General features: G+C 41.8%; 1 protein-coding gene across 1 annotated transcript in view; it reads right to left on the bottom strand.

The window, feature by feature from the left end:
- Positions 1–24,780, bottom strand: part of PHF21B (PHD finger protein 21B) — a 261,411-nt gene extending 236,631 nt beyond the window's left edge. The window contains exons 1-2 of the mRNA XM_019544307.1: positions 24,632–24,780; positions 24,272–24,337 (exon numbers count right to left, since the gene is read on the bottom strand). Coding sequence (XP_019399852.1) covers positions 24,272–24,337; positions 24,632–24,649 — 84 coding nt within the window. The 5' untranslated portion in view covers positions 24,650–24,780. The remainder of the gene's footprint in view (positions 1–24,271; positions 24,338–24,631) is intronic.
- Between the last annotated feature and the right edge of the window lie 519 nt (positions 24,781–25,299).

The raw sequence follows: 25,299 nt of genomic DNA, 5'->3' as shown, positions 1-25,299 counted from the left end.
CATGCGACTCCCCAGGTACCTTTCTACTTGAATCTGACCGGACTATCTGGTAGTGCAGTATATTAGTTTACTGCGTGCTAATTGCCATGCATGTGTAGGCAGTGGTGTAGGTTGTAGCCATGTTGGTCTAAGGTCATAGGCAGACAAGGTTCTTTGAGTGAATCTGATATCTTTTATTAGACCAGTGTAAATATTAGGGGGGGAGGGGGAATTAAGCAAGCTTTCAGGTTTAAAAACCCTTCATCAGGCTGAGGAAGTTTCTGCAGTTAGTGTATGCTTTTCCTGGCCCAGAACACACCAAATGGATCCAGACCATGCCATGCCAAGAAATGCAAAACCTGCCAACACATCTCCACCAGCCCCACAATTACTACACCCCACAACAGAGCCACCAGCATTCCCAGATCTTACAGCTGCACCTCCAGAAATGTAATATATCTCATCCACTGCACCAATGCCCTGATGGAAAATACAGAAGAGAGACCAAACAGGAGCACACCAGAATGAACACACACCGAAAACCTATCAAAGACAAGAATATCCAATTACCTGTGGGAGCACATTTCTCACACCCACTCTCTCTCCGATCTCTCAGTTCTAAACTTCAAAGGAAACTTACAAAACACTTCTCAGAGATGAACCTATGAACTTCACTTCATCAACCTCCTGGATACTAAAAATCATGGACTAAATATAGACATTGGATTTATGACACATTATAACCTGCCTGACATCTGACTACCCAGGTACCTTTCCACTATTCATCCCCCTTCTCCCGCCCACCCAGCCTGTCTCTCACCCACTGACTCCTCAATTTACATCTTCACTGACTGCCTATCTTGTATGCATACCATCCCAACCTCTGGCTTCTTTACTTTTCATTCCACCCATGAAGAGCATACACCAACTGCAGAAACTTCCTCAGCCTGACAAAGGGTTTTTAAACCTGAAAGCTTGCTTTAAATTTTTTCCCCCCAACTATTTAAGTTGGTCTAATAAAAGATATCAGATTCACCCAAAGAACCTTGTCTGCCTGTGTAGGCATTGACACTTTACTGCACAGCAAATTAGGCTGCTGCGCAGTAAAGCATCTCATGTAGACACACCCAATATATATTTATCTGAATTTTCTGCACGTGTACAAGATGACTGGGAGAAGTGATTCTATTGATGTCAAAGGAGATACAGGTGCCAAAAATCTGACCTATTAGGAAATTTCAGATACAATGTTCTGCCTTAGGCCTATCTCCACCAAAAACCCTAAAACTGAATGTGTCTTCTCAAAAGAACCATTAGAGAAGAGCCTATGAATTTTACAATACAGTTTAGCAAACACAGTGCAAAATCTATATTACCATGCACCAAAACAATTAGGGGGGTGTTTGGTTTAAATCAGCAGTTGGCAGTGTTGTCAACCTGCAGGACAGAAGCTCAAGTCCCAGGAAAGCCAGAACTAGGACTCATCTGCTGCCTCCACCACCATCACTTCCCCATGCTGCCCAGCCGTGGCACGGGCATATTCCCTTGAAGCTGAACTCTGCTGAGCCCCCCTGGATCTATGGGCTGAATCCAATGGCTCCATAGCCTGAATCCATCCCACAGACCACAGGTTGACAACCTCTAGTCTAAATGAAGTCTCATTATGTCAGAATTCATCCATGTAATAATTACTACTGCTTTTACAACTCTTTATAAGGCCTAAAGCCACAAAAGATCAATCAATTAAAGTAATGACTTTTAACTGATACAATTTCACAATAAATATGTTCCACTGTATACAAAGAAAACCAGGCTAGAGATTTTTTTCCCTTTAAAGTGTGTCAAATGGGTATTTTTATCTTTTTCTTTTTTCAACATATCTAAAAATTTGCTAATATTCTTTAAGTTTTTTCCAATCCCAAGTTACAGAAAAGAAGTGAAAATAGCCTCAAAGGAGGCTACATACTTTTAAGGCCTGATTATCTCTTTGCATTGTACAGATACACAAAGTGTTTCTTGCTCCCCTCTTTCTCTTGTGTAATTTGCTGCTGGCCAACACCAGTAGGCAGCATATTACTACCCAGTGCCTCCCACCCACAAACTCTCACATGCTGGCTCACCGTATGCTGCACCACTTGGAAGAGCTAGAACTCCAACCATTCCTCTGCCCTCCCTCCCTACTTCCCAGACATTTGTGTGTGGAACAATACAAGCATTGAAGAGGGAGCAGATGGATAGAAACTGCCACCACTCACTGCCTGTCCAGTTTCTGCAATATCCATCTGACACATTTTAAAAAGAAAAAAAAAATCTGTTGGTCATATATATATTTAGGGAAAAAAATCTCTGAAGTAAAACATCCCATCTCACTGCCACTGCCCAACCCATTTCACTATCACTGCTGCCTAGCATGCAGACCTGGCTGTTATGCCAGCACCTCCAGTCTGTTCTGGGCCCGAAAGGAAGTCAGGCAGGCATACTGGGGATATAGGACATTTTATTTCCTACCCTTAGGGCCTATCCAGATAAATGTACCTGTGAGGTTTGCAGCACTGCAAAACACGTGGCATACATGCACCTGTTTGCTTGCTTCTCCCCTCCCCCCACAGTTGCCATGTTGGGCTGGCCTGGGCCCACTATCCCTCCCCCTGCTGCTGCAGTGTGCCAGGTTTTCCCCTGGCTTGGGCTTGCTCCCCACAACACACCATGATGGGCTCAGACCCACTCCCCTCCCACCCACATTATCTACAGGGAGCAGGGCAGGGGGAATGAGGTCAGCCTTGCTGGCCTGGCCCCCCACCTTCCATCTGCTCTGTTGTCACTGCCTCCAGGGAGTGGGGGGGGTAGGGCGGGGAGCAGGGGAGCAAGACGAGCTGCGCTAGTCCCCTGTGTTCCCACCAACATGGTGGTGGACTGCTTTCTGTCAGAACACTTCTTCGCACTCTGATTGGCTGTTCATCTCAAGCCCTTACCCACATATGCTGAAATGGTATTTTAACACAGATATTTGCCTCCAAATTTAGTTTTGCTTAAAAGACAACTCAGGGGGAATAAAAATTCTGGGCCTTTAAGAGTGGAACTGCCAAGATTTTTAAAGAGATATGTCAAAATTCTTGCAAGAAGGTGCCATCTCTTCTAGTTACCATCAATATCCTTTTCTGTCAGCCTGACCTTTCCATTCACATTGCACCCTGATTACACTAGATATTTTCTTTTGTTTCTTCATTCTGTTCCATCCAAATTCAGGAAAAAGACAATAAGGATCCAAATATGATCCTTCATTGGCTGAAAAAAGAGATAAGGCTTAAAATATTTCTTGTTCCTTCTTCCTTTTCTTTATGGAAGTGTGCTTTACACCCTACCCAGGATTATTAATAGCATTTCCATGATCTCTCTCTCTATATTCTGAACTTGCATCTGTACAAACCATGCCATCTTCTGGTGCTTCCTGGCAGCAGAAAAGAAATACCAATGTTAGAATTTAGGTTGTTACCATGGTCTCTGGTACAGATAGGTAACCTTGTCTACATCTCCCACATTTCAGACTACAATACTACCCTTGTACTAAATGTGTCAGGGCTACTCTAATCACTGAAACTATGCTGAAAATATGAAAAAGAATACCCAGTAGCAAGAAAACCAAATTCAACTGTCCTGTAAATGAAGTAGTAATCAGTGCTTTGGGAACTTTGGGCATTCAAAAATCAATGGCCCCTCCCTGTTTCATTTATGAGCATGGTGTAAGAACTTAATTGTTAAAGCAAATCAGCCTCTAGATTCAAGATATGACAAAAGGACCCATTTACAGAGAACACTGAGGGTAATTATAGTCTTCATGCAGTATGTACTGAACACCAGTGAATGCAGTATCTGCAAATGCAAACTATGTACTGAGTTCATTAGTCCTTAATAGATGTGTCTACAAGAGACATTTACTGCTGAGTTGCCTAATTATCTCTGCAGTAAATTCTCAGTGTCTACATGTGTAGCCCTATTAGACCACAGTAAACTAATAAACACGGCTGTACTAATAAACACGGCAACACAAGTACTATCCTATGTCAGCACATGGGCATTATTTAGTGCACTGCAACACATGTTTAGACACTGATGGGGCTGGCTGGGGTATCAGGGTGCTTCAGCGAGGGGGCTGCCTGCCAGCTAGCCTGCACTGGAGTGCCTTTGTGCCCCAGCCAGCCCCTCTGCAGCATGATGAGTTGGGTCAGAGCAGTCCCAAGCTGGCTGGCTGGCTGACCTCCAGGTCCCCTGCCAGTTGGGGCTTCTCCAACCCAGCTCAATGTGCTGCAGTCCTAAGTACATGTGTAAACATGACACCTAGGAGCAATAAACTCTGATGCAAATTGTGCCGGAGTTTATTCAGTCACCTCAATAGCACATGTAGATGCACCCAGTATACAATATGTATTTGTATTCCTTGCTGCAAAAATGGTTCAAAACATTTCAACCTACATCAGAACAAACTGCATTTTTTTAAACTGAACTGTGCAATTATACATACCAAAAAATCAGTTTTTCTTTTTCCCACTGGAAAAAAACAACTTCCTTTTGGAAGGAAGGTTGTGCATTACATTACTAGGAATTAAAAAGAAAACTGTCAAGTTTGTAAGCTCCAAAATCTGACACATGAAGCTGTCCCAAATAGGATACAGGAATACATAAACAAGAATATAAGAATGGAAGATACCTCTAGAGACTTCAAATTTAGTTCCCTCACAGCATAGGCACCACAACATAGACACTTAAAACTGCTTGGGTTATTTGCCTGCACTTTTTCTACTAGAAAGTTGTTCTAGAGTGTCATCACTATCCCTTCATCCAGACAGGAAGGTATTAGTTTCCTGGCTGATAATATGAGACCCACCTACCCCCGCATGCCAATAATCTTGGAGGTTAAAGGTTTACTATCTTAGGTCCATAATATGAATTTCTTTTTAGTCATTAGTCTCACGGGTGCAAAATTTAAGAGAAAATTTTCTCTTGCATGCAACATGTAAGATCTCCTTTCTATTGCACAGGGTAGTCACAAGTTTATAGTTTATCACTTAACCAGTCCATTGGCCTTATGCTGGTCCTGTGCACCAAGGTAAATTAAGGCCCTAATCTGTGTTCCCTTCTGTTATCTGAGTGCCCATTCAGATGTAGAACAGCCCACCACTGCCCCTGTAAACATGCTTCATGCATCCTAGTCCCAAAGAATGTGTTCTGTAGAGTTAGGTTCTTTATACTTGGAGAAGGGTAGAAGCTGCACAGTCCTGAGCAGCAATACTGAGTAGCAGAAGAACCTGCTATGGCATACTCAACACTTCAAAGACTACAAAGAAAAGGACTATCCTAGGGATATGCTCTGTATCCCATATTTGTAATCCCCCAGCAAAAAGGAGCATCTGTAGCCAGACTGGGAGATGAGACTAGCTTGTGGCTAGTGCTACCATCAGTGACTCACGGGAGGTGCCGTTTCCACAAGTGCCTATTTGCATAGCGAGGAAAGCTGCAGTAGCAAGATAGGGCAGTCAAAATCCACAGAAGATATGGATAGGGATAGTGAGCACCCCTGACAGCAGAGGGAACAGTCCTGAATTACTTATAAATGCAATGAAAAGGCCCAAGACCCTTTATCTTTGTTGTAGGTTTGCCAAAGACTAAAAGCAAGAGAGGGTCTCTTTAATGCATTCCGCAACAAGCTTTGTAGCCCATTTCGGTGTACAGGTGAGATAAGGGGGCTAGCTCATACATGCTGGGAGTTAAAAATGAGTCTGCATTAAATGATTTGGCTTTAAATTATTCTATTGAGCAGAGACACTGTTACTCCAAGTAGAGGGTTAATTGAGTGTTTTAATATGAACACTTGAATATAGAAAGGCCAATAATGACACTCCAGTAACAAAAATCAATCATACCTTCTCTCACAGCTGGTAATTAAAATAAGATAAAACATGTTACTCTTTAAGAAATAAAAAAGCAAAGGATTTTAAATGCAACAGCACTACTAGTTCAAATCACTTTAAAATGCCATTCCCCAAACACTTCCTGTATCTTTTCCAGAAAATTTTGATCTGGCTAAGTCTGAAGCAACTTCACCAATGCAAAAGGGATTCCAGTGATATTTGTACAAGAGACCACCAATCCCTCACTTTAACAATGAACCTCAAGTATTCCCAAAGGTAATAGGCACAATTCAGTTCCTCCATCATTAGTGTAGGACCTGTCCTCAGCAGTTGGCATTTATCTGATCTTTAGGTCAGTCTGCTATACTTCAAATTTGTACCAGTGCAATAAGAGCACAATTTGAATTTAGTCTTTTTCACTGTATCAGCTAGAGAAATACAAATTCTAGCTGATATGCACCAAAAAGGCCTGTTTCAGAATAAACTACAGAACTGCTATAAAAATAAAACATTTAGAGCTGTCTGTTCAGAAAATGCAAGCACAATAGTAATGGATCGGCTCACAAATCGTTTCTAATATCCCATATTTTAGTCCTCCTAATGCTGACCAGTGGTACTGTGATCGATCTGAAGTCAGTGGGAGTCTTTCCACTGAATTTACTGAAACTTAGCATGCTTTAAGTAAAGTAAAATCCTGGACTCATTGGCTGTGTTCAGACAATCACGGCTGTGTGGATGGTACATGGCACCGCAAACATGTCTGCAGCACCACATACTGTACATTCAGATGTTCTCTGCATTGCAAGGGACTGCTGCCTGTGCGTGCACTGCTCTGCTTTTTTTTTTTCCGCCGCAGGTTTTTTTGACCCCTGGATATGGATATTCAGGGGTCCAAAAAACCCATGGAGAAAAAAAAAGAGAAGCTTATGCACAGGCACTGTGTGCCGCTCAAAAGTGGAGCTGGGCTGCCCAGAGCCATGCTGCAGTTGCCAGCCAGACTCTGCACAGCAGAATCACCACTACAGCAGCCCTGGGAGGCCCCCAGGTAAGTCTGCTGTGGCCAGCCAAGTGCTGGCCCCAGCCTCCCCTACCCCACCCAGGGTAACTTGCCATATGCCAAAGTGCGCATGACAGGGGCGTTCCCTAGGGATGCAAGATGCACCACCGCTACTTGTCCTCAGGGAACCAAACATCCATGCTTGTCTGGATACGGCCATTGAAAGAAATGAGAAAACTCTACTTGGGAACAGGTAAGCAGGATTTCATCTGGAACATCTTGGATGCTGAGGCACGTCTGCCATCCTGGCACTGACTTGAATTCACCTTTTGATGTGCTTATGAACGACCTAATATAGGCACACTTCTGTGGGTGCTCACCAAAATGCTGTAAGCCACACCATGCAGTTCTTGCCTTATTCCATCGTAAAGATGGAGTACAATGGAGAAAGCAATGAACTGCTCTTGAAAAGGGCATACAAAAGATCCTATATTGCTTCATGGAGTTGGCTTAAGAAGACAAAGTACGTGGGCATAGTTTGTATCATCATATGGACGTACCCCACAGTGGCCCTACACAGCGATACTCAGATTATTTATGATTCTCAGCAAAACCTACACTGGTGTACAATAAGAGGACTGCACAAATAGCATGTAGAGGAGCCTGGATATGTATTTATGCTTCACTTGAAATACAAATCAGGGAGTAGCTATACCAACCCTTTCATGTTTAGCTCATGAAATGTAAAAACTTCTGCATTCTAACTCAAGACCATTTTTATAACAAAGAAATATTGTATGCTGTTATTCTAGAATGTGGATTTTTCCCTCTGCAGTAGAGGATTGTAAAACAACCAATGGCATCTTTACACATGCTCCAGGGTAGGGGCGCTTTAATTACAGGGGCTCTCAGAGCCCCTCTAATTAAAGTGCCCACAGCATCTTGTGAAATTAGCATCCTATGCTTCAAAATGATGGTAGGGTGCTTTAACTAAAGCTTGTTCAATGAGTTTTAGTTAAAGCACTCCTTCTGCCATTTTGAAGCAAGATGTCGCTGCATACGTGACACATGGAAAGCCAGAGCACACTAATTAGCACTGTAATTACAGCGTGTTGGAGCAGTGTCTCCACACACATACAGGCACCCTAAGTTACTCAAGCCTAACACTCAACGTTTAAAAACAAAATCTCCTAAAAATGTTCAGCACAGAGATTCCAACTTTGTGTTAATTTCAAGCCCATCTAGACTGATAATACTATAATGACTCTCAAGGAGCTGTTACTGTCTAATGCATCATTGACCTAGGAAGGAAAAATTCTCTCGATGGGCCATAACCCAACAGACTATAATGGCTCTGAGGTCTACCATGTCAAGAATCTGCATTTTAATAAATCTCAGGTCATGTCTGATGAGTAGCATGCATTTTTTAAACTTTATAATTATGTATTTACATGATAGCTTCTGAGCCATTACAAACTACCCAAAGAATACTCAAGTACATGATAATCTACAACAGCTCTTTCATAGCAGGGTGAACTGGTAAGTAAATGTGACAATATTGACACTACTGGATTTTTTTCTTTTTTTATAATTACCAAGCATTCTTTAAAAAACCTTCTATTTACATAATGACCCTTAAGTAATTGAAATCCGGAGGCTTTCTTCACCGTTCCTCAGTCTTTACAACAAACTTCTATTGACTTCAATGGCAAACAGTCTTTGTCAAGACTTAATATTTAATGCTGAGTAAGGATCTCCAAATTTACTCCATGCTTGATACTGTTATTGAGTCAATTTGTAAATAGAACTTTTCTAAAAGAGACTCTCAGCTGGTATAAAAGGGCACTGATGCCAAAGAAATATACTGATTTGTATTAGCTGATGATCTAACCCAAGCACTTTTATTCCTTTTGAAAATGCCACCAAAGAGAAGAGGGATAGAAGGCTGGGGGAACTGATAATGACACACGAAGCCTTCTACCTCTTAATCACTCCTCTGAATCAGAACAAGGTTGATAGACCTTCCTTATTAATCTAGCTCAGGGTTGTCAAATGCAGAACCATTTTCTCTGGCCTGCTGGTAATCTGGTGGGCTATCAAAAATTGGGGAGGCACAGCCTGCTGCAGAATTCAGGGTCTCTGGATCCTGATGCACTTGACCAACAGGGGCAGCCCCCCAACTCTGTGCTGCCACCCAAACTCAGCCCCTGCCACTGCATGCCTCTGGACCCGGGCTGCTGCCCAGGTGGAGCCCTGTGTCACCACACAACCTCTGCTCTATACTACCACCCCTCCAAAGCCCTGCATTGCTGCATGCCCCCCAGCTCCACACTGTTACCCAACAAGAGCTGCACATAGTTGCACACCCCTGGTTCCGTGTTGACACCCAGCCACAGCCACACGCTGCTGCCAAAACAGTCCCACACCACTGCCTGTCTCCAGACCCACACTGCCACCTGGTCCTGGACCCACTACAGTCACTGCTGGCCCCATGGACCCAGCCTGGGAGAAGCCCCTGCAGTCTGGATCTGGCTGGGGTTCAGAGTTTTTCACGCTCCTGATCTAGAATGTTAATCTAGTTTCTTATTCACAGTCATCCACAGTTTACTCAAACTATCCCAATTAGCAAGAATTGTCAATATGACTGACAATCTCAGGAAATGCACCAAGGATTGAAATGGATTTAAAAAAATCCTGAAGGATTTTAATCATAAAAAAGTAAAAAAAAGGTGCTGACAAATACTTGCTAGTTAACCCTCTAGAGCAGTGGTTTTCAAATTTCCTGGAGTCACAGAACCCTTTCATATCACTTCTTCTGCCGCGGAGCCCCTACCCTTGGCTCAGTGGACCATGTGAGCTGAGGGAGAGCTAGCAGACCCAGTGGCAGGGCACTTGTGGCCCCCAGTCTCTTTGTGGATAACCTATTGCAGAACCTCAGGGTTCTGTAGAGCACAGTTTAAAAACCACTGCTCTAGGGTTTACCTCAACCAGCGTTACTGAGAAAATATTTCAACCTGCTTGGTCTACACCAGGATTTTCACCATAATACATTAGCTATCACTTTGTAAACAGACAAATTTTAACTAGTCTAGACCAGGCATTCTATGAGAAGCAGCAGCAGCAGCAGGGGCTCTCCCCATGCCACCATGGACAGAAGTGTGGCCACAGGAGCTTTTCTTATGTGGCTGTGGAAAGAAGTGGCAGCAGCCAGTTCCTAGTACCTGCCTTCCTGCCTCTGACCCAAGCTGGGTCACTCTGGCCCACAACCTGAAAAGATTGCTAACTGCTAGTCTAGACAAAACAAGATTAGATGAAGACTCTGCAGTTGCTTATGCCTAAACTTCAACAAGTGCTTTCAATTTATTGTTATTATCATACTACTAATACTACATTACTGCCTAGGAGTCCCTATCATGAAGCAGGACCCCACTATGGTAAACATTGTGTAAACATAGCAGAAAAAGATGATCCCTGGCCCAGCACCTTTCATGAGAATTACATTAAAAAAATAAATAAATATAATGCTAAAATATTGTAGCCAAAATTCTCAGTAGCATGCTGGAAGTGCAACATGTAAATCCATATTTAGGTTCATAACTAAAGATGAACTGATTTCTAAGACAGGGAGCACTGGAGTTCAAATTAAAGTCCAGATAAGCACACTGACTCCTCCACATGCTCAAAGATATACATGAAGGCTAGAGTGCTGGCCTACACTGCAGTCTCAGCTCTAAGTTCTTTCATTTTTGTAATTACATTTGACTCTCAATATCCCTATATAGTAGCTTCTGACACCTTTACTCTGTTATCCATCACAGCTAATCCTCTGTGCAACTATGTTTACACATACACACGGAGGGGAGAGAGGATGACTCTTGAATGTCGAAATAATCAGCTGAACACTGTACACCCACACTGAGTTTGGCATACTAAAAAATCATAGGCTTTTCACAGCCCTCAGTTATATTATTCATGCAGAATGCACTCAGCTTTCTATTGTTCCTGCACTCATTGTTTCTAAATGAGTCTGCTTCAGCTGGAGATGGAAGTTCCTTTAAGTTTCCCCTGGTCAAAGTCTTTCTGTAATAAACTACAATGCTATGCTCAGAGAGTTAAAGAAGTTTCTGGAACTGTTTATGCTTCCGGACACAGAAATAATTTTCTTTTCTTATTGGTACAGGAAGAACAAGTCAACCTGTTTTATTTTGGGAAATCTGATACACAGGTTTCTAATAGTTTCCATAAGATATTGTATCTTGAAGAAACAATTAAATGCTTCTTTTTCTTCTCTACTACAAGATTGGCAGTGGAGGGTTTTTTTACACACACTAAGTCTCCTTTTTTGCGTTACCTAAATATTCTAGATGCTGATACAAAAAAGTAAAACTGACATGAGCTTCAAATGCGATACACTGTTTAAAAGTTAGTCTTCCTGGTGGGACATGAAACATACTGAAAAACAGTGGCCCCTTCTATAAAGATTGACACTGTTGCAGGAAAATACCTAACCCCTTTTGTCTGGCAGTATTGTGAATTTCATGATTTTGCTTGTTCAACAGTTCAGGCTGTCATTATTAATCCTGGCAGTTGTGCAAGATCTTGATGCATTCCACAGCTTAGAGTTTTTCAATCCAATCGAAGTTAATAAAGAGTGGACTGATCCACACAAAAAAAGAATAAGTTAATCACATGGCAACTTAATCGCTTTGGGCTTCAGAGGACATTGGACCATCTAGAGTCTAATACCAGAGCATTTTAAAGATGGGACAGGATTTCTGCCTTATTTTTTAAGTACAGTGGAGTACTTTTATGCTTTTGATCTGGTGGGGATATCACAAATGCAAAGGTGACCACTCAGAAACAGAAAACTAGAGCAAAATGCTTGCATGACATTCTAAAAATAAAGTTTTGTATAGGCCTGTGTGGAGCGGCAAGTATTGACTTAGGATTCAGATTCAGTCGATTTGGAGGGACAGTGATTTGATTCAGAAATTTGAATTGCTGTCCCTATTCAATTCAGCCAAATCAGATCTAAAGAGTTGGTGCCACTTCAGAGATTTGGCCATAGACTAAACAGGCAATGGTACTCACCATGCTGCACACAGCTACCTCCAGCTGGTAAGTCTGTTGGGGTTGGGGGAGGGCAAAGGAAAGCAGCATGGGGGAGGGAGGGATAGGGGCTGGGGCTGGGCTGGGGGGTGCAGGACTCAGGGAGGTGGGGGGGGGCGTGTGGGATGCGGGTGCAGCGACAGTGGGAGCAAGGGCTCTGCCCTGCTGCTGCTTACTCAGCCAGGGTGAGGGGGCGTGGGATGTGGGTGCAGGAGTGTTGGGAGTGGGAGCTATGTGTTGCTGCCGCTTGCCCCCTTCCACTTGGAGCAAGCTGCACCTAGATCATGCCCTACCACCGTCAGCTGGGCAAGCGGCAGCAGGGCCTAGCCCACACTCCCAGCACTGCTGCACCATATCAGTGCTGGAAGCGGGGGCTCTGCCCTGCCGCCGCTTTCTCAGCCAGTGCAGGGGACAGTGCGGGGACTTTGGGTGGGGAGGCACAGGTGCTGCCACCGCTTACCATCCGGAACAGCAGGGCATGGGGGAAGTGGGTGCTGCTGCCGCTTGCCAGCTGGGGGCGGGGAGGGACGATGTTGCCACTGAACTGGGAGCTGGGGGCACTGCTGCTGCTTGCCCCCTTGCCCCCTGCCCAGAGTGAGCCACACCTGCATTTCACCCCCACCACCCCAGATAGGCAAGCGACAGCAGGGCACAGCCCTGGCTCCCAGCACTGCGACATCCACATCTCACATCCCCCCACCCCACTCCCTGAGTGCCATGCCCCCTGCCTTGGCTGAGCAGCTTCTCCCAGCCCCAATCCTTCCCTCCCCCATGCCCCTTCTCTCCCTCTTCCCTAAACCCCAACAGACTTACCAGCTGAAGGCAATTGTGTCCAGTGTGGCGAGGACTGCTGCCCGTTTAGTCTATGGCTGAATTTCCAAATCGACCAAATCTTTTCCAAATTGCTTCAGAGGCTTCTGATTCAATTCAGAGATTTACTTTGTCTCCCAATTGGATTTGGAGTCAGGGATTTGGTCTCCAAATCGGGCCAGGTCTCCTCTGAATTGAATTGGCTACTGAAGCTTCACACAGCCCTCATGTTGTATTTAATTGGGGATTCTAGAAACACAAGCTTATAGGTTATTGAGAATGTTTTTACAGATGGGCAAGCATTTAAGAAATAAAAGAAAAACACCTCTACCTCCTTCATATACAATTTACCATTCACTTGTGACTACCAAAGTAGCATTTCCTATAATGCTATTGTGAAATAGATTTGTTTAACCACATCTTTCAACATTAGCCCTGACTTGTCACTCATAACAGATGTGCAATGAAATTTTCTCCAAAACTGTTAAGTTTAGTACTAATTGCTAGGGCTGTGCAAAGCTTTGGGGGGTGAGTTAATTCAGAGGAGATTCGGCCCAATTTGGTGGCTGAATCTCTGAATCCAAATCAAATCAGGGGACCAATTAAAAGGTCCAAATTAATTCGAAACTCTCTGAAGATTTGGAAAGCTTCAATGATTTGGACAGTCTTCAGTGGCTGCAGTAGGGAACAGCAGCTGGACTCAAAGCTGGTAAGTAGGGGGCAGGAGGCAGGGAGGAAACCATGGCTGGACCCCACCAGGCCCCATCTCCACCCTGCTCCCCCAGCTCCCTTGACCCCTGCCCCCAGCCCCCCCATGGCTGCCCTGCCCGCCCCAGCTCCCAGCCCTTTAAAGAAAAGCCCTGGTGCTCACTGGGTGCTGCTGGGTGGAGGGGCGATCCCTGCTGCCCCCCGCTGCCCCCCACTGCATGGGGGCTCTGTCACGAGCCCACTACCCAGCCCACTCCACAAGCCCCTCCACAGGTGCCCCACCCAAGCCAGCTCCAGCCCTTTAAGAAAAAAAAGGGTGAAAACCCCTGGGATTCACCGCTCCTGTAGCAGCCGCAGGGCTCTGGGGGGGGCTCATGCAGAGCCCCCCGGCAGGCAGCACCTGCTGAGGCCGGGAGGGGTGGGTTTCCTCAAGTGCTGGGAGCTGGGGCAGGCAGGGCAGCCATTGCTGGGCTGGGAGAGGGGTGAGGAATGGGCCTGGCTGATTCACAGATTCGGCAGCAGCTGAATCTGTGAATCAGATTCGTCTGATTTGATTCAGGACAGCGATTTGAATCATCAAATTGAATCACTGTCCCCTGAAAAAGCTGAATCTGAGGCAAATACTAGCCACATCACACAAGCCCACTATTTGCAAAATTGCCTCTCTCTGTTTGTATATTGTCTTGAATTTGTATTTTCTTTTCTTCCACTTGTAGCTCCTCTCTCCACCCTGCTCCCCAGGTCTCTTATTACTAGGGCCAGTCTGATCTCTACTAGACTGCTGCTGGTTCAGAATAAGCCCCCTAAAGTCAATGGAAATATTCTGGACTTATACCTGCCTTGCCAAGATGAAAAAGCATACCCTACAGTTCAGTATCTATTGTTAGTCCATGTAAAGTTCTGATGTGTTTATCAAATATTTAATTTATACAGAAACCAATCTTATAGGCCCAAATTCAGCCATTCTTATGCCTTTGGGTAATATCTCACCTTACCATTAATCCTACTGAAATTAATACAGTCACTCAGAGTTGACTGTGCACAACAAGTTGACATAATTAGCAAAAACCAATGCTAACTGAAAAGGAGTAAGGATTAGAGATTATCCCCTCCCCCCAAAAAATTGGACTGTAGTGAACTGCTTATATGGCTATGAGTCCAGTTATGCCTTGATCCAGTTACATTTTAATTGAGGTTTCTGATTTAAAAAGAAAAAAAATTAAAATTGCAGAGGCTCCTGTTGATGTCACAGTCCAATCAGTTTTAACACAGCAAAGCAGAATAGATTAAAATAACCCCCTTTAGCAGTCGAGAATAAATAATCGACAAATCTTGAAACCAGTCTAGCACCCAAGAGAAAAGCATATGGAGGAAGAATCAAGAAAGTGGGTTAAAAGATGCTAGTCTGTTTTTATTTTAAAGTGGTGCCCATTCAAAATAGTCCAATCTGCATCTCATACTAAGAGCTAGGAAAGTCACCGTGCATTCACTATAGTAAATGCCTTTTTCATCAACTAACAAAACAGAACAGATACAAATGAACCAATCAGGGATTTCGAGTGAGCTATCAGTGTTCAAAAGCTAGTCCGCACATTCCAGTTGAGTCACCACAGAGAAGAAAGTGGGGAAAAAAGGGAAAAATAAATTACTGTGTGCAACTCCATCTGCAAACTGCTTCTCCCATACTGGTATGTAATAAAATGTGTTGCTAAGATACAAGCTGCTAAAGAAGTTCATTAAAGGACACTTTAAACAAAGCTGCCAGACTCTTTTCCCTTTAAAGACTGCTTATTTGGTTCTGTCCCTTGTGTTTATAATTAGATCCTATATATGAGAGATTGTACTCCATTCAAGCCCACTCAGCAAAGAATGTTAATAAAATCATGTAAATAAGACACGAACTTAGGTTGTATATATTTACTGGCTGCAGGCTGTTTATAGAAAAGTGTTTGGGTTCCACTTAGTATTTTTTAATGAGAAATAAACCTTTGCAAAGCAGCTTCCTCCTTTGCTGGAAAGCAGAATTGTCAGGTTCTATACCTACCAGATTGACCTAACTTTTAGAACAGAGAACGATACTTTAGTAGAAAGGAGACAGGGTCTTGGTTAGAAAATTTGAAATCTGGGAGGTGCCTGTCTCTTAAGTTAGCTTTCATGTGCAAAACAGTATGATACTGCAGACACAGAAAGAAAAAGCAAAATTATTTATGCCTGTCTCTTGGCAATTTCCATCTTTTTCCTGCTCCATCTCTATGTTGGTTCCTAGATGTGTGTTAACAATTTGCAGAACTTCCTTGATCTTAATGCAATAAGAACACCAGTAATTCCATTTTGTCACATTTTCTTTCAAGAAAAGATGTTATCAGAGAGGCTTTTTCTCACCGTTCTAAAGAATTATTTTGGTTTCACTCGTAACATCTTGACAGTAGGTATTTTTGTGGATTGAGAAAAGAAGGTGCTAGAGATAGTTTCCATTTGCTTTACTGTGTTAAAATTATTTCTTCAGAAATTATTCTAGCATTTATCTGTGGTGCACTTAATAGCACAAGATGCATAAATCAGAGAAGAGTTAGTATCACTGATTATAGAAAATGCTACTTGTCACTGTAACCTGCATCTCATATTAAATTCTGTATCACAGTCCCCAGTATGTATATATTTTTAATTACATTTTCAGGCTCATTTACATGTGCATATTGGCTTTCTGCCTGACTGATATCAAAGAGAAAGACCTCACACACACACACACAACATGCACACACAGACACACACACTTGAATCTGTCCATTTTTGAGCCAGGAATCTTTTCTCTTCTATTTCATTCTTAAGAAAAAGGTTTAGTTTACTAATAAATCTTTAAGCAATGCTACTGATTCAAAGAGTGACATAAAGAGAAAATTAAAGAAAATGCAGGTTAATACATGCTGCGTGCCAAAATTATCAGTATTCTCACTTGATTCAGGTTAATTAAACTGTAATACAAATCTTTACTTTTGGTAACCTTTTTAAGGCCCATTACTAATATCAGAGTTAGCTCAAAAAACCTTTTCCCTTTCTCCCCTATCCCCAATGAAAGATAAGCCTATATCATGATGGAAGTACAACATTATCAAGTTAAGTCATTCAGGAGAGAAATACCTACAATACACTTTAAAGATCTGACTTCTGTTTCAAGCCAAATTTCATGCTTCTGTTGATTAGATGTAAGCAATCAGACAAATTTTCAGGCAAACATGCTCTTCTTGCCACAGTCTCTAAACCCAGCTTCTCAGGACTAAATTCCAACTCTAAAATCAACATCACCTCTCAAACACTCAAATCAACACAGCAGATCAGTTCTGCAGAGTTCCTGGTTACTTATTGTGGTGATTTTACTGGAGCCACATTCAGGGACAGTTTTACTTTCATATAGCCAAGTGTACCATTTTATGGCCTAAAACTCATTTAACTTTTCTGTGGGTTAAAAAATACCATTATATTTTTCCTAATTTTTAAATATTTTAATCATAATAGTCTGCATGTGCTGTGCAAAAAATGTAGTGTGTATTAGATTTCAATAGATGCTTACTATTGGCAGTCGGAGGTTGTAGCTAGAACTAAGCCGCATCAGCAATTTCATATGACACTCTGGAAATTGCTACTACATAACAATAAGTAGCTGATTCAAAAAGAGAGAGAGAGAAAGAGAGAGAGAGAGAGAGAGAGAAAGCACACTTAAGGAAGTACATTTTCGCCTGAGAAGAATATTTTCAAACAATAAGGTGGTACCACCTTAAGCAAAAAAAGAAATCTTCAGATATGATATATGTAGGGGAAATGTGCCTAGGATGATTTAACAAGGGGAGGTGGAAAGGCAGACCAAATATGATTCTGTCAAGCTAAAATAACTGTCTTCTTTACTTTAATGGCAGAAAGGCAAATTTGCATTTCAATTAGTCCAATTCTTTTTTTGTTCTCCTTTGTTCTTATCTTAAACTTGCAGCATTTTGTTCATACTTTTCCAACCTCAGTCTTCTATACATGTACAAACTGCCCTTTTTGACATCATAGTCACAAGTGAAACATTTACTGTGGCCTTGCCTTATTGATTTGCAAACTTCTACCCTTTAACTTTATTGATTACAAAGTGTGTTGATGCTTTATATTTTGTTGGGGGGGGGGCATCATTTTATAATCAAGTGGAAAACACTGCTTATTTTATCTTAGATTACAAAGATGAAAGTACAGAGGGAAAAGTTTAAAGTAACTGCATTAGTGTGCTTTTATATGCATTTCATCTCTGAAATTAAATCTGGAATGAGATGAAAAAAAGAATTTTCCCAACTTGAACATAACAAAAGTACTTAGAATGATTCAGGACTCCAGTGCAAATGTGATTTAAAATTACCATCCAAATCCCTCCCCCAATATTATGCCAAAAAGAAGAGATACTCAGACCAATATTCTATTTTTTCACTGCGAGGTAAATCCCTACCGAAGTTAATGTGGCAGTTCCTCAGCTAGCAGAAACAGGCATAACTCCACTAAACCTGTGTTGATCTGGTCTAACTGAGGATCTGACCCATTAATGGGAACACTCTACAAAGACAGTGATGAGAACATGGTCTTTAAGGTGTCCATATGTATATAAAACCATTTGATAACTCTGAGGACATAGGGTACCTGCAAAACATATTCAACAAAAGTTTCCTTGATTGTGCTCATTCCCAAAGCAGCATATATTTAAGAATAAATATCTGCTTGCTGCAATACAAATTTGGCATTTTACAATATGTAACAGGTAGCAAGTACCTAGAGTATAAGACCAGAAATGAAATAAAAAGGTATTGTTGCTATCATTCTTTTTTTGAATAGACAAAAGCATTGTAAGGAAAAATTGCTAAATCACAGGGATAATCATCATAGCCAGCTCCTCTAATGAGGCATCATGGGATTACTGGAGTTATTATAAGAGTCATCTTATTGAAGAAATTCAAAGTTAATTGAAATCAATTGTACTGTTCTGACAGCAGGTGTTTTAAGTGGCTAAAATATCAAAACGAACTCTTTAAAATGGTTAGAATGAATGTTACATTCACTTTCCAATCCTTGGCACTGCCAAGTGATGTACTATTCAAGTGTAGAAAAGTGTACAGTAGAAAAAGACTGCTAGACTAAAACAGCATTTCACATACTAGTCAGACTACTTCCATATAAAAGTCAGTCCAAATCCCTTCAACACTATGTTTACATCAAAAACTGTTGATTCCAATGGTTTCTTGTAGGTAAATCTAATGCAAAGGAGAAAGCCACCAATATATTTATTTCTGTTGTGTTTCGACCTTTTCAGAAATAGTCTTTATAACCTTTTTCCTTAATATGAACACCTAATCTCATGTAACATTATAAGAGGCATAAACAGAACAGAATGCTAGGATTGCCATTATATAAACTATCTTCCTGAATTTCTTCTCCAAAGAGCTGACAGTGAATTCTTCTCAGTTTTGTCTTTTTTTTTTTTTACCAAGATGGCAAAGCCTGGCTAAATTACTAGCTGATTCCAGCAAAAAATGAGGAACCATAACCTTCTAAATTACTAGTCTAAAACTAATCTTTACTTAAATCCAGTAACTTCATTTGATTCTGCAATTATTCAGAATTCCCAGGAAAGTCAATGGGATTGTGTATAAAGGAGGACTGCAAAAATCAAGTGCACATGTAATACCTATTGTATCTGCATTTAAAGTCACAATGCAGTGATCAAAAAAATTAAATTCTAATTTAAAGATCATCACCTTATTTCTACTAATTTCTGTGGATCCTAGATAGGATCCTTGTAATCCACATACTGCCCTGACATATAATTCCATGAATGCAAGTCCAAACAAAATAAATGGGAATCCCAAAGAGGGGGAGGGGCAGGGGTGTAGATTTCAACTCTTGAAACAGTTTGATTTGGAAATGCCTCTCAATCTCTGTTCTCAATGTCACTTGCAGCCCCTATATTATTTCAATAATTTTGAAAGTACCCAACCATATGAAATACTAGGCTTTAGCAAATGTCAATAATCTCCCTTTTAATATGTGTAAACGATGCTGCTATTTCCAGACAAAGTACTCCTTGGATTTCAGTTATATTAAAAAATCCCTCCAAAAGAAAGTTACAACATGCATAAAACAGATATCTTGAATGAAATAGTTTCCAACAAATTTTTCATGATGAACAAGTGTACTTAAGTACTAACACTACTCACAAATTGACTTTGATGGGGTGGCAAAATACATCTCACATATGCTACTCCAAAACACTAACCAGAAATACCAGGGTAAGAGAGTCAGTTTGAGGCCAATGTTGATTTTCTGTGTGGAGAGTAAATTATGGTAAAGGAATGAGGCAGTACACAAGTGAATGGCACATACATAATGCCTCTTAGAAAGACATATTGTTATTGCTATGCTCTAGGATGGGCTGTATGAATTTAGAGTTCATCACAATTGAAGATATAGCAATAATCCACACATGTTCACTATTAACTTTCAAAACCCAGTTTACCACCCAAAACTAATGTCAATTTCAGTTTAACTGGTGGTTTGGGTTTGCTTGGTTTTCTTTTTTTTCCCATTAGTAAAGTGTGATTATTAGGAAGGAACTTACAAAAAAAGAATAACCTAATGACTTTGTGGACATATAGAAATCACCAAAGCATGTACAGCAGAGCACCTCTGGTATGCGTTTAAAGAAGAACCCTGGTTCTTATGATAGCTCTTTTATTTACATATAAATGCTTGTTGCTTGACAATTTAGATAAAAATGTTACTGCTGCTCTGCATGTGATGTGGATTCAAGGTGTAAAACCACCGGACCAACTAATGGAGTCTTCACACATCATATCTTGTTAAAGAAGAGGTAACCCACTCTCAGATGGTATTACAATTCATCAAAACTGCAGTGTACAAAAGGTATGCATATAAACTAACATGAAAAGTCTGACTATGCCTTTCTGAGCAGGAGGCAAAATGAAGTATTGATTTAAGATACACTAATAAAAAGAAAAAAGGAAAGAACATATTTAAAACATGTACTTGAAAATGCTGGGGAAATAACAATGTACAATTTAATTTCATATTTGGGTAAAATATGGGGTGATGGGACAGGAATATTGAATTGGTTTGTAAATTAAAATCTAATTTCTTTCATAAATCTACACACTTACTCATGCCCCAACTCTTGAATTTGTCTTTAGGTACTTTGTATTTTTCCATGTAATTTTTAGAAAAGAAAATGTTGCCATAAATTCCAATAGCTAAAATGGAAACTGATGAATGGGGCAGTGAAAGATAATATTAACCACTGCTATATTTCTAACAGATGTGGATAATGTGATCATTCATTCATTTTACTATCTATTTCATCATCCACACATGCATTTTAATTAAAACATAATTTTAGTATCTTTTGTATTCAGTACATGTAAAATCAAAGACATGAATTATCAAATTTTAAATGAGATGTGCATAAATGGAGCGGGGGGAGGGGATAACTTTATTTTTAAAGACATATATTGACTATTTCTAGCTATTCAAGATTCAGAAAGTTTATTTCAATGCTTTGGCAGCTTTTTATACTCATAAAAGTGAAAGGCTGAAATCACTAAGCCAATGATTCTCAACCAGGGTGCCCTGGGACAAGGGGGCTCCTTAAGATCCATTCAAGGGTGTCACAGGGTGCCATGTAATGAAGGTGTATAAAAAAAGATTCACAAGATAAACCTAAAGATTTCAGCTACTCAGTCAGTCTAATAAAAAATATCAAATCTATCCAAAGAACTTTGCCTGAGATTTCAACTAGGAATTCATAATGTTAAACCATTCTGCCCCATTGTGGTCTGAGTCCTTTCCAACAGAAGAATTCTTCCATTATTTTTCTGTAGTCAAAGACTGAGAGCTGGCATTTTCCAAGGGGTGCCTCAAATCTAATGAGAGGCACCTCAGGTCTAAAAAGTTTGAGAATCACTGCACTAACAAATCCCCTGCCATTCAAACTGCTTCTTCTCTAACCTTCCTCTGTCCTCTTTGAAACAGTAGCTGGACTTTTCTCCTGAGAAGAAAGTGCTAATCTTACCAAATCTGAAGTTACACCATGATAACTTGATGGCCATGATGTGACATGGTCAAAAGGCTGAGACCTCTAAACTCATTTCTCTTGTGACCAAAGTTTTCAAGCCAGATCTCTAAAGGTGGCAGTCTGAAGCAAGAGGATACTTTATCATCATTCAGCATCTTATTATTAGCTCTTGTTGCACAGGATGTCGAGGCAATACAGCACTGTCGATCTGTGCCTAAAATAATAGTTTCATCTCCTAGGCCAATACCAACTGCCTCCTGAATGTTATTATTTTATTTTAAAATAGTTTTTCACTTGCAGAAATGTTTAGAACTTGGCACGGGGGGGGGGGGCAGGGGGGGGAATGAAGAAGACAAACCATTGTTTGTTAGCTAGCCTGGATTAAAAGAAAATGTTGTTTAAGATTAGTAGTAAGCTGTAACCTTCTCCACCCAGCTGCATCAGAATGTTCAGGCTGCAATTTCAAATGTGTCTCTGCCTTATCTAAATTCCAGCATGACACATAATAAATAGCTTCTCATTTACTATCAACATAAAAATTTTAACAGCCTCAAAATAGTTGCTACAATACAGAAGGAGAAACAAAAAAAGCATCAAATGCATGTTTTAAATCCCCACTTAAAAATAGTAAAACTATTTTCAGATTGAAGAAAGAACACATAGAGATGCATTGTTGCAGTCAAGGCAGTTACCTTGTTTTTTTAAAAAAAATCCTCTGTTCAGTCTAGTAGTATTAAAGTCAACAACTTGCTGTTTTACACTGCAAAAAAAAGGAAAAGAAAAGAAAAGGACTCACAGCCCTTAGCTATCATATAGTGTCAGATTTGCTTTAAAAAAGAAAGTATCTGATTTGATTCTCTACAGTGATTAAACATCTTTGTGCTCTGCTGAGTAGGGCAGGCAATCCCCTCCCCCTCCAAAAATGGCATCAAAGCAATCAAAATGGTAATGTTCAGCATGAATGGGGCCCCCTCCCCCACCTTCAAACTCTGCAGACTTTTCTCCATGTTAGGAAGAAACCAACACCCCTTCCTCACAAAATGGAAGCTTCCACTACCAAATTGAGAGTGCTGACAAATTCTGATTACAATAAACTGGGAGAGAGGGAGAAAAAAAAAAAGGAAGGGTGGCATCTCACCGCCCTAGGCGACGCAGGGTTTAGGAAGGGAGGGGAGAGAGGGGGTGCGGATGTAACAGGCACGGATCACTTTTATGCACCGATCACTTTGCAACTTTAACCACAACTCTGCCAAAAATCAGTGCCTGGCCCCCGCCCCCAGCTCTCTTCAAGAAGCAAAGCTGTTTGGCTGCAGTAGAAGATCCCTGCTTTTCTGAAGAAGAGGTCTGGGGCTGGGGAAACCCAAAGTCGCTGTCCAAGTTTGTGGTGCTGAAAGGGTTGCTGCATTCCGAAGGAATCGCGATCGATTCAGCCACGGGGAAGGGAAAGGAGAAGGGGTGATGCTGGGGTGGGGGAGCTCAATCTGGCTGCTAAAGGGGATTTTGGAAAGCTGCCTGAGCTTAAAGGGGGGTTAGGGGCGGTGGGGAGGGGCGACTCGGATCTGGGAGCAGGGGGTGAAAGTTCTTTGCTATGCAGGGTTCAATCCGGCAGCTCTGTGGCTCGCTGTGCCAAGCTGCCGCTGGGCTTGTGTATCAGAAGTACTAAAAAAGTGGAAGGAGGAGGAGGAAGTGGGGAGGAGTTGTGTGTGTGCGCGTGTGTGTGTGTGCTTGTGTGCGCGAATGCGTGTGCAGAGCTTGCAGAGCGCAGGAGAGGCGGGAGGCTGCTGAGCGTTCAATGGCATCTGTTCGTGGTGCTGAAAGCTAACAATCCCCCGCTCTTCTCCATCAGCTGACCCCGGCTAAACAAACTCACAATAGAGAACTTTCTTTCATCCCGGGAGGAGGGATCCCTGCACAGGGGTCACGGAAAACAAGAACAAAAATAAGAAAGTTTTGGTGGGGGTAGGGTGGGGGGAAGGGTTTGGAGGGGAGGTTTCTTACTTGTTTTTGTTTCCCTTCTTCAGATCCCCCCCTCCCCCGATCACTGGAAGAGGCTTTTTTTCAGCAAAAAAGTAAAAGTGCCTAACTGAACTCGAATGAAACGCTAACACGTCAGATCAGACCAAGGGAAAGAGAAAAAAAAGCAAGTGCTAAAAAAAAAGAAAAAAAGAAAAGAAAAAAAGAGAGAGAAAGTGATCAATAAAAATAAATCAGTTATGCCACCGAAACCAGACATGGCTCCAAACTGGGCTCAAGCCTCCTTGTTCCCCAACTCTTTGCCCAAAACATTGCTGACAAGTCCAGAAAGTAGCCCCCAATAGCAGATTTTTCCATATCCCTAAAACATGTCGACCAACTCAAAATGGACGCCTCAATATTTTTTTCCCCACACGTTTTAACTACTGCTTATCTTTTTACTATTATGATTAAAATAACTCTCCCTCCCCTCCCTACCCCCAGCAAGAGCTTTTAAGAAACGGATCTCATTTTGAAAACGTATATTGCCTCACTTGAGGCTTAGGAAAAATGGATGTTTTATTCTCTGCTCTCGGGATTTTTTCAGCTAACGCAGCCACTTTTCAGATGTTTAGAAAGTGCATGGTCGAAACAAGGCGAGAGGAAAGACAAAACAGAACAGAATGGAATCCATCAAATCCTTACTTGTTTTTCATTAAGAGCTGCTATTCTTGATTGCCTTTCGTGGATTTGTTTCTTAAGATCCCCGTTCTGCAAAAATGGCAATAAGATGCATATTAAAGGCAAAGTGCAAACTAGCCCCTGTCATGAATAAACTTACCACGTCTAGAAATTGTTCAAAGCCCAGAGTGGTCCCCCAAAGCCGTACAAAAGCATGCACACACAGAGAATCCCACCCTCTTTAAGTCAAAAAGCTTAGTGCAGGGCTACAAAATGAGATCTCTTACTGATAAAGTTTTTCATCCTGCTGTCCCAGCACAACTGCGCTTATTACAGCAGGGATAAAATACTGAAGGGGGCTTGGGGGAAAGGATCTGCATTTACCTGTGGATCTTGCTTCATCTGTGCAACTAGTTTCTATATATAAAAAAAAAAAAAAAATCACCCCCCCCAAAAGGAGGAATTAGAAACTGTTTCAAGTTTGATGGATTTTTAAAATGTGTGTGTGTGTGTGTGTGTGTGTGTGTGTGGTGTGTGTGTGTATATGTGTGTGTGTGTGTGTGTGGAAAGGGGGGGAGGGAGGGGGTGAGGAACAAAGAGGCAAGTAAACACTGCGAGTCAGTTTCAAGCAAAGCTCATAAATATTCAAGTCTCGTCCTAATCTCTCCAACACACACATCCACACACACATACATACACACACACACGAACCAACCGCAATGTTCACTTAAGATCTCCACAACCCCCAGACACACACACACAAAAACTCAAGCAAACAAGCTGCCAAACTACTTTTGCAGAGTGCAAGATAATCCTGGGGGGAGGGGGGGAAGAGGGAAAAGGGGATGTGTCGCCCCCCACCCAGGGTCGCGGTATTGCCCCCCCAGTCCCTCAGTCCCCACTCTCTCCCCACCTCTCTCTTACCCCCCTTTCTCCCCTGATCGATAGACCCTGCGACAAGAAGCAAACGCTACTTGCTCAGCATGCAACATCGGAGCCCTCCCGACTTCCCCTCTCCCTCTGAAACAACCGGGGGAGGAGTGGGGGGGGGG

This window comes from Crocodylus porosus, unplaced genomic scaffold (assembly GCF_001723895.1).
Source record: "Crocodylus porosus isolate Cpor-Errol unplaced genomic scaffold, CroPor_comp1, whole genome shotgun sequence".
Classification (NCBI taxonomy): domain Eukaryota; kingdom Metazoa; phylum Chordata; order Crocodylia; family Crocodylidae; genus Crocodylus; species Crocodylus porosus.
The sequence above is the reverse complement of the archived record's forward strand: the minus strand, read 5'-3'. Positions and strand labels throughout refer to the sequence as shown.